The 18503-nt window shown below is 36.6% G+C and overlaps 2 protein-coding genes across 3 annotated transcripts in view; one reads left to right on the forward strand and one right to left on the reverse strand.

Annotated features, from left to right (window-relative positions):
• Positions 1 to 18503, reverse strand: part of LOC141335365 (target of rapamycin complex 2 subunit MAPKAP1-like) — a 575213-nt gene that overhangs the window by 15374 nt on the left and 541336 nt on the right.
• mvb12ba (multivesicular body subunit 12Ba) overlaps positions 2640 to 18503 on the forward strand; it is a 32033-nt gene continuing 16169 nt past the window's right edge. The window contains exons 1-2 of one of the 2 annotated variants that reach the window (XM_073839786.1): positions 2640 to 2857; positions 12821 to 12943. In XM_073839786.1, the coding sequence (XP_073695887.1) occupies positions 12830 to 12943 (114 nt within the window). In that variant the 5' untranslated portion in view covers positions 2640 to 2857; positions 12821 to 12829. The other variant, XM_073839785.1, reaches the window with a different exon arrangement.

Raw genomic sequence — 18503 nt, forward strand, 5'->3', positions numbered from 1 at the left:
TGCATGTGCCCAGTCAGAGCTTTAGACGCATACGTCCACAGAGCTGCCACGTGGCGTAAAACAGAGCAACTGTTTGTCTGTTACGGCCCCCCTAAGAGGGGGAGCCCAGCTTCAAAACCCACTATTAGTAGATGGATCATCGATGCCATAACTACTGCTTACGAGTCCTCTGATCTCCCCTCACCGTTGGGACTCAAGGCTCACTCTACTCGGGGCATGAGTGCCTCGAGAGCTCTGACGGCAGGTGTCCCAATACAAGACATCTGCAATGCTGCGGGTTGGTCCACGCCCCTAACATTCGTTAGGTATTACGAGCTCGACCTCAGAGCCGCTCCAGGCTCGGCTGTACTCTCGGCCTAGTGCGCTAGGCCTAGAGGGGCAGCCACCTCCCTAGCCAGGAGGAGACTTCTCAAGGCGCATTCTTTCTGCGGAAAGAAGAGAAGTCGTTTCGCCACTCATAAGAGATCTGCAAAACTTTACCCCTTTTGTCCGTGAAAGCTAGACAAAAGCCCTTTCAGTCCCTCTTGTCCTGGCAGAACCCCCAGACAAAGGACTAAGACCCCTCGTGAGCCCGAGGGCCGAGGGGTGCCTCTCGCACTGGCTGGCGAACCAGGCAGAGGTCACGGTTCTCGTGTGCCCGAGGGCCGAGAACTGTACAGCCCTCTTGTCCGCGGAATGCTAGACAATGGCTTAATTCTCCTCGTGTTCTGACGCAGGATGCTATCAGACCGAGTGTACTCCGGTCCCTCTGGTTTCTGGCTTTCCCCAGACCAAGGACTAAGACTCCTCGTCTGCCTTCACAGAAGGCCGAGGAGTGCCTCATGCACTGGCTGGCTACCAGGCAGAGGCACCTACTGTCTTCCCCGTGAGCCCGAGGGCCGGGGATTGCAGTGCCCTCTTGTCCGCGTAATGCTAGACAATGGCTTATTCCCTCGCGTCCTGGCGGAGCTCCAGGCCGAGCCTTGGATCCCTCTTGTTCTGGCTGAACCCCCAGACAAAGGATCACCCTCTCCTCGTGTGCCCGAGGGCCGAGGAGCCTTGAGGTCGAGCTCACCGTCCTCGTGGGTCTGCGGACCGAGGACTTCCCACACCATCTGTCCGCCGAGTGCTAGACAGTGGTCATTCGGTCCCTCTTGTTCTGGCTAACTCCCAGACAAAGGACTAAGACTCTGCGTGTGCCTGAGGGCCGTGGAGTACCTCTCGTTCTGGCTGGCGACCAGACAGAGGAAGACTACCATTCCTCGTGTGCCCGAGGGCCGAGGACTACAGGGCCTTCTTGTCCGCGTAATGCTAGACAAGGGCTCTCTCTTTTTCCACCCTGGTTGAGCAGACACTCGCAGGGCTCGGTAATTATGGGGGCGTTGGTAGTCTCGTTCCCCATAGCGTTCCTGACGCGGCTCGAGTTCCCGGAAGGGAACGTCTCGGGTTACGTATGTAACCTTAGTTCCCTGAGGGAACGAGACGCCGCGTCTCGGACCATAATTCCCGCACCCTGCGGCGCTCGCTTCATTCCTAAAGAGCTGCCGCCGGCTTCAAACGCACGTGCTTTATACTTCCTGGTCGGTGACGTCACCGCGCCTGTGACGTCACCCCCGTCATTTCATTGGTTGTTATACACAGTTCAGAGTGCGGCCCGCCAATGGCGTTCCCCATAGCGTTCCTGACGCGGCGTCTCGTTCCCTCAGGGAACTAAGGTTACATACGTAACCCGAGACGTTTTACCTGGGTTTAACAGGGTTTTTCAGGTTGTGCTCACATACTTACCTGAAAGCTTAATACTGAAGATCTGATAAAAGAAAGTAATTTAAAATATTATTATTCAGGGTAACATATTACTCTGTAATTTTTAGCCTTTGCTCATGTTGGAATTAACATAACAATTATGAAACTAACATATTTTCAGTGGCACAATCACACAAAAAAAATGCATTTATAAAATGTTTATGAATTAATTTATATAATATGAAAATAATGAATTATATGCAAAATTATATTAGGAAAATACTAGATGTATTATTTATTTCTCCATATTTTTCTTTCTTTATTTATTTTTGTAAATGTATTATGTATTTATTTATTGTAATCACTTATTTCTTATTTATGTATTTATTCAAATGTGTACACAGTTTATATATAGACACACACATATATATATATATATATATATATATATATATATATATATATATATATATATATATATATTAGTAAGAGAGACTATATTTTAGTTATTATTTTTTAATTAGTAATTAGTAATTAGTCACATGCTTAGCCTACATTTCTAATCTATGAAATATAAATGTTAATATTTTTTAATATATAAAATATAAGTTAAAAAGATTAATTCGCTCATTTTTTACATTTTTATATAACAGCTTTTATTCATAATAAACAGATATTGAATGGCAGTTGTAAGTACAAAAATGTATGTATAAATATTTTACTGTATGAATACATTAATACAACATAAAATTAATGCATTAATTAAATTAATATAATATACACAGATATTAAATGGCAATCACAGTTAATCACAAGTAGGCTACATCAGCAGCAAAACCACACACACACACACACACACACACACACACACACACACACACACACACACACACACCCCCCTACCTCCTTCCCCTCTCAGTTTCAGTGACTGGTTAGAAATGGTAGCAACTGAGGACCCCTAAACCACTCTGGCAAATTAAGGAGAAATGCGTCGATTAAAATGGATTAACTCATTACCAAGAATGTCAACAGTCCAGTCGTGAGCTGTAAAGACAGACAGAAGAGGATCCAGCGGCGTGTATCTTTTCAAACCGCAGCGTCTGTCAGTCTATCTGTGTGAAGTGTATTTGTTGGGGTAAGAGAGACGTCGATTAGCATTAGCACTGTTAGCTTCGCTGCTGCTTTCGCCTGCCGCTGCCGAGCTTTCGCGCTCTCCCCGCCGCATTCCCTCCCACCGCGCCCCGCTCTGCTCTTAACGCGCTGCCGAGGCTCCTGCGGCCTGCTGATACGCCTGCTGCTACCGCTGTGTGCTGCGGGTCATGAAAAGCTGCTTTTGTCCGAAAAGGAAGGACGCAGTGCATTTTACAGTTAAGTCAATATGGCGTTTAATGGTTGGAATGCTTTTTGCACAAATTACTAGAAGAGTAAGAAATATTGAGGAGAATCGGGTTAGCTTGTTAGCTTGTCTAAGCTAAGTATAGAAACTCAACGGAGTCTCCTAGCAACCTGCCGGATAATGCTAATGGCTAAAACTGGGTTTCAGCCAAATTATAAAACGCACTATAATGCAAATGTTATTTATGCATTTTATGGACTCAAGATATTATAACAACATCAAGATAAGTGGTGAAAATGCGAAAAGAGTTGTGAATTGTTTAGCAGGGTAATACGTGTTGGGTAGCTAATGTTATTGTGAGGAATTTATAAAATATTGCTTGTTTGCTTTTGCATCTCGCATATTTTAAACAAAAGCGACGCTATTTTAATATGGAGTTTAAGAGAGTATTACTAATATAGTGATGCATAGCCATTTATTATAGAGAGCATTGCTTGTCTACATTGGACAATATCTAATCTGTATGGTAATTAAATTTATGACATTTAGTATCAGATTTCTGCCTGCATGCTTCTGTTCAAATCATTCAGTTCACAGAAAGTAAATGAGTGTATAAACCAAGGTAATTCTGTAAGAAATAAATGCTATTTTATGATTCGGCTCTTTGGAAACATTGAAATTAGATTTTCAGATCAGATTAACACTAAGATGCCTAATGAATTTGATAAGGCTCGACCTGAAACTGTCATTTTGTTATCAAATACTTCAGAGTTAGAATAATCAGGTCATTATTACTGTCAGAGTCTCTACTGAAAGCTGCTGTTGTTTCTGAGATATTTGGCGCCTATAAGCTTCAGTTTTCGACTAAGAGCTTCTCTGTATTTGTAGAATAATTGTGGATTTATTTGACCCTGGACCACAAAACCAGTCTTAAGTAGCACAGGCTATTGCTACATATCTGCAGCAATAGCCAAAAATACATTGTATTTTTGATTAGTAATATGCATTGCTAAGAGCTTTATTTGGACAACTTTAAAGGCAATTTTTCTCAGTATTTTGATTTTTTTGCACCCTCTGATTCCAGATTTTCAAATAGTTGTATCTCAGCCAAATATTGTCCTATACTAGTTGACTTATTTCATTGTCAGTTAGTATACTCAAAATGAAAATATGCTTTTGTATAATGGTTGTCGTAATGTTAGAACCAGTGCTAATGCGTTTGATTCGTTTCCCATGACGGTGTTTGCTTCAACCACCTGTGCAAACAAACATGTTTTTTTTAGAGAGGTGGTGTAAACTTAAAAAAAGCAATGTAACTAACACATGCAGGGCTTTTTTTCCCCCTTCTGGCACAGTTTTTACTTGCCCTGTAAATATTGCTGGCCCTGAAGAAATCGTCAACATATTTTTAACATTAACATTTAGCAGCTGCTTTTGTCCGAAGCAATTTGTCTAAGAGCCAACAATATTTGCAATACACACAGTGCCAGTTTTATAAGGCAACTATGATGGGAATAACTTTTAAAAAATGTAATAACTCAAAAAATCCTGTGTGCATTACAAATACATGATCCAGGAACACAAAACCAGTCGTAAGGGTACATTTTTTTAAATTGAGATAAATAATAATAAAAAAATCTAAATATTGAGAAATTTGCCTTTAAAGTTGTCAAAATGAAATTCTTAGCAATGCGTATTTACTAATCAAAAATTAAGGTCTAATATATTTACCGTAGAACATTTACAAAATATCTTCATGGAACATGGTCTTAATATCATATGATTTTTGTCATAAAAGAAAAATCAATAATTGTAACCCATATAATGTTATATTACAATGTAATATTGTTGGCTATTGCTACAAAAACACCCGTGCTACTTATGACTGGGTTTGTGTCCAGGGTCACATTCTGTTTTATTTTTTGACCAGATTAAATTCTGAACATTTCTGCGTTGAAAAAAATCATAGGCCCCTAAATATGCACATCAGCAAACTGAACTGACAGCATAAATGCAGCAGTGGTCTGGATGAGAGAAGCATCTGTAAACTGGCCCAAACTCCTCTCGCACTGGCTCTGGGCCATCCTTATTGTTGAGCCCTGAAATATCTTCCAGACAGTGTGTTGACAGTGCCAGCATCTGTGCCATCTGAGGCTGCTCTGTCCTCCTGGCGGATGAGTGATATGAAAGCAGATCTGGCCCTAATGTCCGAAGGGCATCTCAGAGCCTGCCCTGCTCATGTTTCAGGAAGGTTGCGTCTGTTCTTTATGATAATTGCTTTGGTGTGCATTCGTTTATGAGGAGTCATCATATATACTGGTTACACAAATACCAACTTACACCTGCATGAATTTTGCATCATTGTGATTAATCCAATATAACCTGTCATTTCCTTTTGATTTTTGGCGTAGGAATAGAAAAGCCCATTACTAGTATATCTCACAGTGTTTGATTGGTAAAATAACTATTTTAAGATCATGTTGATTTAAAATACACTACCAATCAAAAGTTTTTGACCAGTAAGATTTTAATGTTTTGTAAAGAATTCTCTTCTGCTCACCAAGCCTGCATTTATTTGATCCAAAATACAGCAAAAGCAGTAATATTGTGAAATATTTTTATGGTTTAAAATAACTGCTTTCTATTTTAATATATTTAGGGCCCGAGCACCGATGGTGTGAGGACCCTATTGGATCTGCTTCGTTTATTATTATTATTATTATTCTTCTTCTCCGGAATGAATCGCATTTTTGAGGGCCTAAACATACCCGAAAACTCATGAAACTTTGCACACACATCAAACCTGGCGAAAATGGACGTCTGATATGGGTTTCAGAGATGGGTGTGGCAAAACGGCTCGATAGCGCCACCTTTACACGTTCCGCGGTGTGCGCTTTCAGCTGTGATTCACGTACATGCATGAAAATCGGTACACACATGTAGCTCACCAATACCTACAAAAAAGCCTCCTGGGACAAAATCCGAAACCCAACAGGAAGTCGGTTATTATTAATTTTCTTAGCAAAATTTGTGTCATTTTTGCCATTTTCAGGCGTGGTACTTGAACGAACTCCTCCTAGAGATTTACTCCGATCAACAGCAAATTTGGTGAGTCTAATCTAAAGCCCTTTGTGACGTTAAATTGTGAAGATCTAGAGTTTTCATCGAAGGGCGTGTCCGTGGCGGCCTCGCAAATTTCGATGTTTCGCCATGAAAAAGGAAGTTGCTATAACTTAGGCATAAAATGTCCGATCTGTCCCAAACTTCACATGTGTGATAACACTCCTGACCTGATGACATCTACATATCCATATTCAGTTATAGTCATAGCGCCACCTGCTGGCAACAGGAAGTGTCATGCTGTACTCTACAACCAACTCCTCCTAGAGATTTATACAGATCAACACCAAAATAGGTCAGTCTAATATAAAGGCCTTAGTGATGTTAAATTGTGAAGATCTTGAGTTTTCGGTAAAGGGCGTGTCCGTGGCGGCCTGACAAATTTCGAGGTCTCGCCATGGATATAAAACTTGTTATAACTCAGCCATAAAATGTCCGATTTGCCTCAAACTTCACATATTCGATAAGAGTCCTGGCCTGAACACATCTGAAGGCCAATATTCTATTATAATCACAGCGCCACCTGTTGGCAACAGGAAATGACTTGTATCAAAGTCCTCCTAGAGATTTAATGATATCAACATTATATTTGGTCAGTCTGATCTAGAGGCCTTAGAGATGTTAAATTGCAAAGATCTTGAGTTTTCGTTAAAGGGCGTGTCCGTGGCGGCGTGACAAAGTTTGATGTTTCGCCATGGACATAGAAGTTGTTATAACTCAGGCATAAAATGTCCGATCTGCCTCAAACTTCACAAGTTTGGTAAGAGTCCTGGCCTGAAGACACCTAAAGGCCAATATTCAGATATTATCATAGCGCCACCTCTTGGCAGCAGGATATATCATATCTTTCACTAACTCAAACATACCAAGGTCAATCTGCACCAAACTTCATATGTTTGATGAAAGTGGTGGCCTGAACACATCTACATGCCAATAATCAGTTATAGGCATAGCGCCACCAGCTGGCAGCAGGAAATTTGGCACATTTAAGTGACTTTGACATATTTCTCCTATTTTTACTGTATTAAAAGCATACTACCCACCATTTGCTGTGTTCCTAAAGCCACCGGTCGGCGGTGAGCCCGTGTGCGAGGGCCCGTTCATCGCTGCTTGCAGCTTTAATTCAAAATGTAATTTATTCCTGTGATCAAAGCTAAATTTTCAGCATTATTACCCCAGTCTTCAGTGCCACATTATCCTTCAGAAATCATTCTAATATGCTGATTTGCTGTTTAAAAAACATTTTTATTATTGTTGTTGTTATTATTATCAATATTTAAAACAGAATTCTTTGAAAAGAAAGATCTAAAGATCAGCGTTTATCTGGGGGTGATGATAAAGACATTTGAGCTGCAAATTTGGGAATATTAAAATATTTATAAAAGATCATATGACGGGAGTACTGTTGCTAAAAATTCAGCTTTGAAATCACAGGAATAAATTACATTTTTAAATATTTTCAAATAGAAAACAGTTATTTTTTTTAAATTATAAAAATACTTCAATTTTGGTTTTGCTGTATACTTTGGATCAAATAAATGCACGCTTGGTGAGCAGAAAAAACTACTTTAAAAAAACATTAAACATTTTACTGTTCAGAAACTTTTGACTGTATGTCTTGGCTACATCACATCTGTTTACATGCATTTTCATCTCTCTGAACAAGTCCAATCTGACTGCAGATTCTAAATCTACTGTTCATATGCACTCTAAACTTTCTAGTGCAAGTAAAATATTCATTAAGTATGTTTTAATCAACTGGAATGAATCCAGTCTGATTTCAGATTCCGAAAGTTCTGTTTCTATGAACACTAAATGTTGCAGTCTGATTCACATGTTCATAATGTGCATTGCGTGTATTTCAAACAAAATACATGCATAGTGCAAGTATAATTGTCAATCTTGCCTTGATTGTTTACATGAAGACTTTTTGCTTCAAATTAAGCCATCAATATGATTGTAAACTGATTATTTGTGTGCATTTTAATGTAGTCATTTATATTATCATTAGTGGTGATTGAGATGTTTACATGAAGACTTTTTAGTCTGCTTGGTTTATCAATCTCATTATAAACGTTATTAGGTTGCATTGTGAATGTAAACACTGTGCATTTTAATACTGGTCCAGCTTGGCTTAAATCTAGTTAGTAATTAGTGACAGTGCTGGTGGATCTGTAAAATTCAGCACGCTGATTCTGGCTGTTCTGTTAGGAAGCTTTACTGGTTAGACTAGTTTGGAGGCCTGATGTGCATCAAAACACTGTGCTGCTGAGCACCAATGCTGGCTGTGTAAATCAAATGCATCATAAAGAGTGGCTCCATATGTCAGAATATCAATGAGTAATGAATCAATGACTGGCTCAATAATAATAAATGGATGCTGAAAGCGTTCCACCATTTACCTCTTTTCTTGGCTGGATTCTGCAAACCTCTTTCAGATTCGGATGACGTTTCTACTAAATTGAGATTGAAATTATGTGACGTTCTTGGAGCAAATGTTTAGTAATTGAAGCCATCACAAGTTTTTGATGTTACAGTCACAAATTTGCCATTTGTGTTATCTTGCATTGGTAACAAACCTTCACAAACATTCATGGTTGGGGTTGCCAGGTCTCAAGAGTTTAAATCTGCCAGTTAGAGCATTTTACTGAAATCGATACATTTTCTGCCCAGTGGTTTGCTTAATCTTCTAGGGATGTAACAGTATTATCAATATCGTGGTATCGCGATTGCAAAACTGTCTCAACGTCATCATGGTCACATGGCGATATGAAACGATAGGTCTTCCAGGCAAAAAGTGTAGTTTATTTAAACTTATTATTTTAACATAAAAGGTCTTTAAAGTTGTGTTTTGAGTCTTTATGCTTTGGCACAGGATCTGTTTCCGAAAAGCTCAATGTGGCTTAACCCCTTCATCAAGTATGTTTTCACTGCGTGTTTCAAAGCGAAGCGCGCACTTCGTTCATGCGATCAGTTCGTGATCAGGTGTTTTCCACTCCTCAGAACATCTCAGTTCACAGTGAAAGCAGTGAACTTGTTTTTTGCATGTGCTGTGTTTAGCACGCATTTGGGAGCACAGTGGCCACCAGTTATGCTTTATTTTTGAGGAAGATGATCACAGTATTTCACTAGATTTGTAGTTAGAGGTGTTTTTGTAAGCCTGTTTTCACTGAATCTAAAGTTTTATGTCGAAATAAAAGCTCTACTGTCATTTCCGTCAAAATAACAGCTTAAAAGTGCAGTATGAATTGCTGACAGCTAACGTTTTGAATGGGAAATGTATGTATGTCCAAATTAAAAATGTCTTTCAAGTGTAGAAATTAGGAAAGAAGTATTGTAGTTTCCCTACTGAAATATTCATTTTCATTTATTTTACAGTGCAGTAGTTTTACAGTATATGACTATTACTGTCTTATGAATAACAATAGTATAAAATAGTTGTTATTATTAATATTATTATTGTTATTATTATTATTATTTTCTAATTTGTTTGGCTTCCTAAAACATCAAGTGTGACAGTATACCACAAATGAAAAGAGGGTTGAGTCCCTTTTAAAGTTCAGGTACAAGTCAATTTACTGATTGAACTCTCAAAATGCATTAGATAGAATAATTTTACTTTAAAATGTACAAATCTTGATTTGTTTGTTTAGTTTTTTAAATATCGAATTTTGGACTTAATCACTATATTCTTCTATAATCTATAATCACTATAATCTAATAACCTGGCAACCATGTGAACATGCTCTTTTTACATCACAGACAAAATGTTGATGAGCTGAAAAAACACAGACAAACAGGTAAACTGAAGTTAAACGATCTTTGAGATGTTCTGCATAAATAAAACTGCAATGGTATACGATTTATAAGGCCCAGAACAGCATTTTGGGGTAAAAACAGACCAGGTTTGAAACATTATGAGTCAAAAAGAGGTCTATGAAATAAGTGTTATCACTAATTTAGGATGTTTTAGGTTGCAGCCTTAAAGTCTTTATACATAAACTAACCTAAAATACGCAATTTCCTTTTGTTTAAGACCTGCATTCCTTCCCTGTTAACAAATGCAGTCTATTCCTGTTTGGTTTTCTCACTGTCGGCTCCAGGGATCATCATGTCACACCTCTTTTTAACACTCTCTCTTGGCTCCGGCAGAGTTCTCACATGCTCTCGGTTTGATCTCGCTCTCTTTTCTTCGCCGCTGTCTGCTGTTTGCCTTGCTGCAAGCTGCTTCCATGCGCACCAGAGATTTGACACAGCTTCTTTGTGGCTTGTTTGGGAGATCGCGGAGGGCAGGCCCGGTTGCCAAGGTGCCTCCAAAGCGCTTAGCTCCATCCAAAGACTGCGTTTCATTTGTATTCAACCACACAACTCATCAGATACTCGGGAAGAACAAACCCTGACTCAAATCAGTTGATTTGTAAAGTGTCTAGTGATGAAAACAAACGCAGCGTGATGGAGACGATAGCAGAACGCCTCCAGATTCAGAATGTGTCTTTTGTGGTCTTCACACACCCAGTTCTTCCTTAAAACGATGTTTGATCTCTTGATCTGTGGTAGACGGTTTTCTGTTTTTACTTGCAAGACTGTTTACATTATAGAGGAACTTGCACGTTCTAGTTCATTATGCTCTCAGACGGTCTGGAAGTGTGTTTACTCATCTCAAAGTGAATAAACACACTTCATTATCAGAATCTAGCTAATGGTCTTGAATTAAGATTTTCATTCCTTGATGTTGTCAGTATGTTAAATTAGATAAGTAGTTGGTAAGGAAAGGCTATAGAAAGGCTTGCTCAACTGGCTCTATGTTTCATCCCCACCCTCTTGTGCTTTTCCCACTAGACTCTTTTTATATTCTCCAGAACATTGTTCTCTGTTCAAACATGTCTGTTACACACTGACTTGGTTTCATTTGTCAGTTTGTCTTCATGTTTTGCCAGTGCCTTCATGTTTGATTCTCCTCTATGTTGTTGAGATATATTTCAGTATTGGCTTTTGTAAATGTGAATGTTACAAGACAAAAGCTGTCACTAGGGTGGTATCTTTTCAAAAGGTACTCTTTTGTACCTTATTTACTCTTTAAAAAAATGCGTATTAGTATTTTAAACAAATATATCATCACCTAAATGGTGCATATTGGTATCTGTTTTTTTAGTTTTTGATGTTAAAACCACTTTTATGTTGCTAACAAACAATGTAGGCTATATTTGGCATCCTTTTATACCACAACTAAGAGAGCATTTTAAAATGCCATCAATGTTGTGAAGTCTTATAAAATTGGAAATTACCTAGAATTACTCGAATCATGAAAAGTTGGTGTGCCATACAATTACAAAACATTACAAGGAAAAATGTGTTTATATGTAAAATATTTATATATAATATAAATTATATATGTGTTTACATAAGTTACTCTTTTGTACTTTAATAACCCCTAAAAGAATCATATTAGTAGTTTAAAGGTACATATCAGCAACTGAAGAGTACATATTAGTACATAAATGGCGCATATTAGAAGTTTTTTTTTCCTGTATGTTTAATGTGAAAACCACTTTTATAACAAACAATGTAGGCTCTGTGATTCTGGACTACAATACCAGTCTTAAGTAGGTGTATTTGTAGCAATAGCCAGAAATAGCTATTGTCTGGGTCAAAATTATAAATTCTTTTATGATAAAAATTATTAGGATATTAAGTAAAGGTCAAGTTCCATTAAGATATTTGGTAAAATTCCTACCATAAATATATCAAAACTTAATTTTTGCATTGCTAAGAACGTTATTTGGACAACTTTAAAGGCGATTTTCAATTCCAGATTTTCAAATAGTTGTATCTCAGCCAAATATTGTCCTATCCTAACAAACTATACATTAATAGGAAACTTATTTATTAATCAATTCATCAGATGATGTACAAATCTCAATTTGAAAAAATTGGGTCACACTCATTTTATACCAAAACTAGGAGAGCTTTTTAAAAATACCATCAATGTTGTGAAGCCTTACGAAATTAGAAATTAACTAAAATTACTTGAGTCATGAAAAGTAGGTGTGCCATACAATTACAAAACATTACAAGGAAAAATATGTTATATTTATATGTAAAATATTTATATATAATATAAATTATGTGTTTAAATATAATAACTACATTTTTTTAAATATATACATATGTGTTTATTTTTATATACATAATAAATATACACAGTACACACACACATATAGTATGCAAACATAAACTTTTATTTTGAATCGATTAATCGTTTTGGACGCTCTAATATTAAAGTTATGAAACTTTAAAGTTTAATTCAATAAATCAAACTTAACATCTTTAACAGCAGCTAAAGCGTTCGCGAATTGTAATGTTTTCACTTGTCATTGCTTTCAAATGAGACCAGTTTGCAATAACATTGCATGCATAATTTAACAATTTCTTTAAAGGCATATTTTACTGAAAAATGGAAATCCCCAGTTTAATCCTATGGGATGTTCTGAATCTGAGCTTGCAACCGTAACCAAGGCAGGAGGAGTCTAACAAAGAATAAATTCATCTGCTTTTGTAGACAAAACAAACATGGATCCGACATGTTCTGTCAAGTGGTTTGTTGTTTAGCGTGTAAATGTTTTAACGCTTCTGTTTCCTCAGAATTCCTCCATGATGCCTGAGGTACGGGACCTTTCAGACGCCCTGCCAGAAATGCCCATGGACCCGATCACTGGCGTAGGGGTTGTGGCCTCAAGAAACAGAGCTCCGACCGGCTATGATGTGGTGAGTGTCCCATACAGCACACTCATACAGATAGTGTAGAAAGTGCATTAGAAAGTAAAACTCTTTGTTCCCCCAAAGCATGTGTCAAGCAATGACATCTGTTAGGAAGTTCTTCTAGTTCCTTTGTGGTTTGGGTTAGTCCCTAGGATGCTGTTTCTACTTGAGAAGCTATGGCAGTGTTTGAAAACCTATAGGTGTTTGCCCACCTAGACAGCATTTTAGTCATAGATTATTAAGGGGTTTTCCATTGTGTTTAGCATTTAGCAGATGCTTTTATTCAAAGCAACTTTCAAATGAGGAAATCTTTGGGGTCTGTAAGATTCTGTTGTTGTTGTTTTTTTTAAATAAATATTTAGCAATAGAATTTTGGATTTGGCTTTTATTTAGCAAGGATACATTAGGTTATTCAAAAGTGACAGTAAAAACTTTTACTATTTCAAATAAAATATTTGTCAAAGAATTCTAAATAAAAATCAGGTTTTTCACAAAAATATGAAATATGAAGCTGCTATCAACATTAATAATCAGAAATGTTTCTTGAGCTCAAATCAGCATATTAGAATGATTTTTGAAGGATCATGTAACACTAAAGACTGGAGTAATGATGCTGAAAATTCAGCGTTGCATTACAGAAATAAATTATATTTTAAAATCTATTCAGTACTTTTAAATGGAAATGATATTTCACAATATTACTGTTGTTACTCTATTTTTTAATCAAATAAATGCAGCCTTGGTGAGCAGAAGAGACTTCTTACAAAAGCATTAATTTTATTGACCCTAAACATTTGTGCATTCACTAAGAATTTTTTATGCTATTATAAATAAGTCTCTTCTGCTCACCAAACCTGCATTCATTTGATTCAGATGTATTTATTTTTGTGATTTCAAAGCTGAATTTTTAGCATCATTATTCCAGCCACATGATCCCTCAGAAATCATTATAATATTCTGATTTGCCGCTCAAAACAAATGATAATAATAATAATTATTATTGTTGTTATTGTGTTGAAAACAGCTGAGTAGAGTTTTTTTTTTAAGTTTCTTTGATGAATAGAAAGTTCAGAAGAACAGCATTTATCTGAAATAGAAATATTTTGTAACATTATAAATGTCTTTATCATCACTTTTTATCAATTTAAAGCATCTCTTCTAAAGTGTTAATTTTTACAGTTTATTTTCCCCATAAATTATACTAACTCAGAGCTTTTGAATTGTGTAGTGTATAGTGTTACAAAAGCTTTTTATTTCAGATAAATGCTGATCTTTGGCTCTTTCTATTCATCAAAGAATCCAGACAAAAAGTACTTAACTGTTAAATATTGATGATAATGATGATAATTTCTGTGTTACCAATGTTAGTTTCTAGAACATCAAATCAGCATATTAGAATGATTTCTGAAGAATCATGTGACACTGAAGACTGGAGTAATGATGCTGAAAATGTTGCTTTTATCACAGCAATAAATTACATTTTAAAATATATTCAGAGAGAAAACTGTTATTTTAAAAAGTAAAAATATTTCAAAATTTAACTGTTTTTGCTGTACTTTGGATCAAGTAAATGCAGGCTTGCTGAGCAGAAGAGACTGCTTTAAAAAACATTACAAATCTTACTGTTCAAAAAGCATTTGACTGTACACAGAATTTTCCCAAAATTCACACAATGTTTATGGTTGTAGATTGACACAAGGCAGGCTCTGGTTAATTCAAGCAAACAGTAATGCTCAAATACCTGCTAAATAACCAGGATCAGTGTATGACCACCCAAAAATGCTGACTAGTTAGCCAGCTTAGTAGGTTTTCAAGCACTGTCTTTCCAACATCGTACAAAACCGCTATGTCATATTTCACTCTTATGAGTCTCTTGGTCTACACTGATGGTTAAAACAGACTTGTTTGAGTGCTGTAACATGGCAGGCCTTGTGGAATTGTTGATATGCAATACGAGAACGATGTTGGATGTATTCCACTGGGGTTTTAGCTTTGGTATCAACAAAGAGGCCTGTAGATCTGCTCACAAACCATGTTCAACTCAGTTGCAGAAAACCCCTGATCACGGTGGCCTCAGTTCAAAGGCGTTCACAGGAGAAATACGATCTCTGTGTGGTGCGGTTGTTTTCCCAGCACCTGACTTTTAAATGCTCACAGCTTATGCAGGCGAGATCTATGTAATATACCACCAGAAATGACCAATGAGACGTCTTTAAGTAAGTGTTTGCGTACAGTATTAGTGTTGTGCTCTATACTAACATCTGTTTTATTTCGTAAGATCTCCCTGATACTGTTTTCCCAGAACCTTTAGGGAAACCGGAAAACGCCACAGCATAGCTTAATGATTAATGATACACCTCATTAATACCCCGACGTGAACGTCACATCGCACCCTAGAAATTACACTTCTGATCACAGGCCCAGCCGCTGACGTTTTGTGCCATTAAAACATTATTGCACCATTGCATTTGCATGTTTTTTTGGTAGGAACGCACAGATGTACTTTGGCAACAGAAGACGCAGCGGGGTTGTTGTATTTCCTTTGGCTGTTCCAGTCGTTGTCGTCACTCCAGCGCAGAGCTTAACAATGCTTCCTGTGTGGATTGCGAGAGTGTGTGAAAGCGGGTTCTGTTGATAGCACCCATTCCACCCCCAAACGTCTTCTCAAATCGCAGAAACACTGCAGTCTACACGCAAAGCATCAGAGAGAGAGAAATCGTTGTTTCCAGCACTAACAGTGATCTGCTTGTGTCTTTCTGTTCAGTATCAAACTACAGAAGTCTGAGGTTTGACCCTTGGACCACCTCTAAAGTCTGAACTCTTCAGTCAGACTTTGTCTCATCACTTATCAAATGTCTTTCCTAGGTCTCTTTTAATTAGTTCAAATGAATGTGGATTTTAAAAATTTGTCTGTGTAATACCTTTCAATATTCATCCAGTCGAGTTCAACATTGATGCAGATTTTATGAGGGATTTGCACAACTAATTATTCATTTTAATTATTGGTGTTTTCAAAGCCAAGTATAGTAGTAGTAGTATTAGTAATCAGCGTCATAGTTGCATCACTTGCAGCTGTGCGTGCATTGTTGTGGCTGAAAAACACTGGTAACAAGTGGAGGGAAATGGGAAAAATCCACGGAATTAGAGATAAAATGTATTGTTGTGCCTTTGGATGTCAGAATCGGAATGTGTCACAAAAACATAATTTGAAGCTAAACGCAGATGTTTAAACAGACGGACTATAGGTGAAACCTGCTATGATTACTCTACTTTTAAACCATACATTTGATCTAAACAATAGGTCTACATAATATTCCCATATGCAGTACACTGCAAAAAATGCTTTTCTTACTTAGATTTTTTTGTCTTGTTTCCTGCCAAAATATCTAAAAATTCTTAAATCAAGAAGTATTTTCTAGACGAGTAAAAAATTATTCAAAATAGTTTTTACTTAGCACAAGCAAAATAATCTGCCAATGGGGTAAGAAAAAAAATCTAATTTCAAACGGAAAACAAGATTATTTTTCCTACCCCATTGACAGATTATTTTGCTTGTTTCAAGGAAAAACACACTTCATTTTGACTGGTTTTTTTCTGAAAACAAGACAATAATTTTTACTCGTCTAGAAAATCCTTCTTAATTTAAGAATTTTTTGATATTTTGGCTGGAAACAAGACAGAAAATCCAAGTAAGAAAAGCATTAATGTAAAATGTTATAGGTTTCTTGAATAGAACAGGATTCTTTAAATAGAAAGATCCGAAGATCACCATAAAAAATAATAATAATAATAATATATAATAATAATAATAATAGTAGTAATATTATTAATATTATTATACATTTTTTCTTTTGGGAAAGAAGATATAGAAATTAATACTTTTTATTTAGCTTTTATTTATTTAGTAAATTGATCAAAGATGATGATGATGATAAAGACATTTATAATGTTAAATAGTAAAAATATATAAAAAAAAGTTGCTGTACTTTTGGATCAAATAAATGCAGGCTTGGTGAGCAGAAGAGACTTCTTTAAAAAAAAACATTAAAAACCTTTGACTGGTAGTGTATATCTTCAGATAAGTTTGCTGATACTGAGCAGTTCAATGTAAAAGCTTTGGTGCAATTTTATTACAACAGGAAACAGGAAGTAAAGAGACACCGTTTTAGCAAGACTTGACTTTACCTTTAATCCAGCTTTTACCCGATGGCCTTGCATTCATGTTTCCTCTTTTTTTTACTACTTTTACATGATGCTGTGTGCTCTGACCTGGAAAAAATGAGGGCAGCAAGTAGTTTTACAAAGCTGAGTGGGTAATGGGCGGAGAGTATGAAGACAAAGCCATCTTTACGATCTTTTCAAGTGGGGTCTTTACAATGTGAAATTATTTGGCACATTTTTTATTTTTTCTAATTTAGTGAGGGTTTTTTCAATGCAAATTACATAATTTGAATTAAAACTTAAAATTAATTAAAGTATTATTTTTGTCATCACAAATTATTTTATCTGCATTAGAATGTGAGTGAAAAGGTTAAGTGAAACATTGACATGAGTTTGAGTTTGTATTGCCTCTTTTGCTCTAATGACAGCAGCACTGCAGCTACTTGGACAGAATCTAGTGATTGCATTCTCCAGCATGATTTGAGCTGTTTCAAAGAAGCATCTTGATCTTTAACGGAAGCAAGAACAACTGAATCAAACATTTCAGTCACTTCGATATAGTGCAGAATCTGAAATATTCCGTATTCATTTCTTTAACTTAAATATTTTTCTAATTCCTTTTCCAATTTTAATTAAAAAAAATCCAAAATTTCAAGTCTTAGATATTTGGATTCCAATCTATATCTTTCTTTGTAAAGATTTCTTTGTGCCTTTTTAAAAATGAAATATAACTCACACTAATGTTATACAACATGATATTTGGTATGTAAACGAATGCATTATCATATCTAGTCCTGAGATTTAATGCTGTGTTATTTCAGACAGCAGTCTTTCCGTAACACTTGTGTAAAATTTTGCAGCTCACCAGTGTTTACCAAGCCACTTGTGGGAAGCCAGTTGCCATGGCATAACTGATGTTTGTGTGGGCAGCTCAAGCTGTTAATTGAGCAACCATCCATGTTGACTGCTGTTGAGATGGACATCAGATTGAGAACTGTACTGTACAATTAGCACTAAGCAGCTCCATGATTTTTACAAACATAACTTCTCAAAACAGGTTTTTTAAAAAACATTCTGAGAGGTTGCATCTCTATGTTTGTGACACTAAAATACTCAGTAGCCAACCTCACCAATCGATTAAGCAAATTTGACTGTTCCTAATTTGTTGTGCTTATACTGAGGGTTGAAGTTTCCCAGAAGCCCTTGAGAAGCTAATTGAAGTCTGTTATAAATGACCAGCCTACTTTAGAATCCCAAATTAGGGACTCATTTTGGACTAAATAAGGTCTTCCTTTAAAGTTCTTTCTTTTTAAAAAGTTCTTTAATCAGATAAACCAAAATAATCAATCAGACCTTCTGCAAATGGGGAAAAAAAATACAATGCATAATTAAATCAAATCTTTTT

Source organism: Garra rufa, chromosome 5 (genome assembly GCF_049309525.1).
Source record: "Garra rufa chromosome 5, GarRuf1.0, whole genome shotgun sequence".
In the NCBI taxonomy this organism is placed as follows: domain Eukaryota; kingdom Metazoa; phylum Chordata; class Actinopteri; order Cypriniformes; family Cyprinidae; genus Garra; species Garra rufa.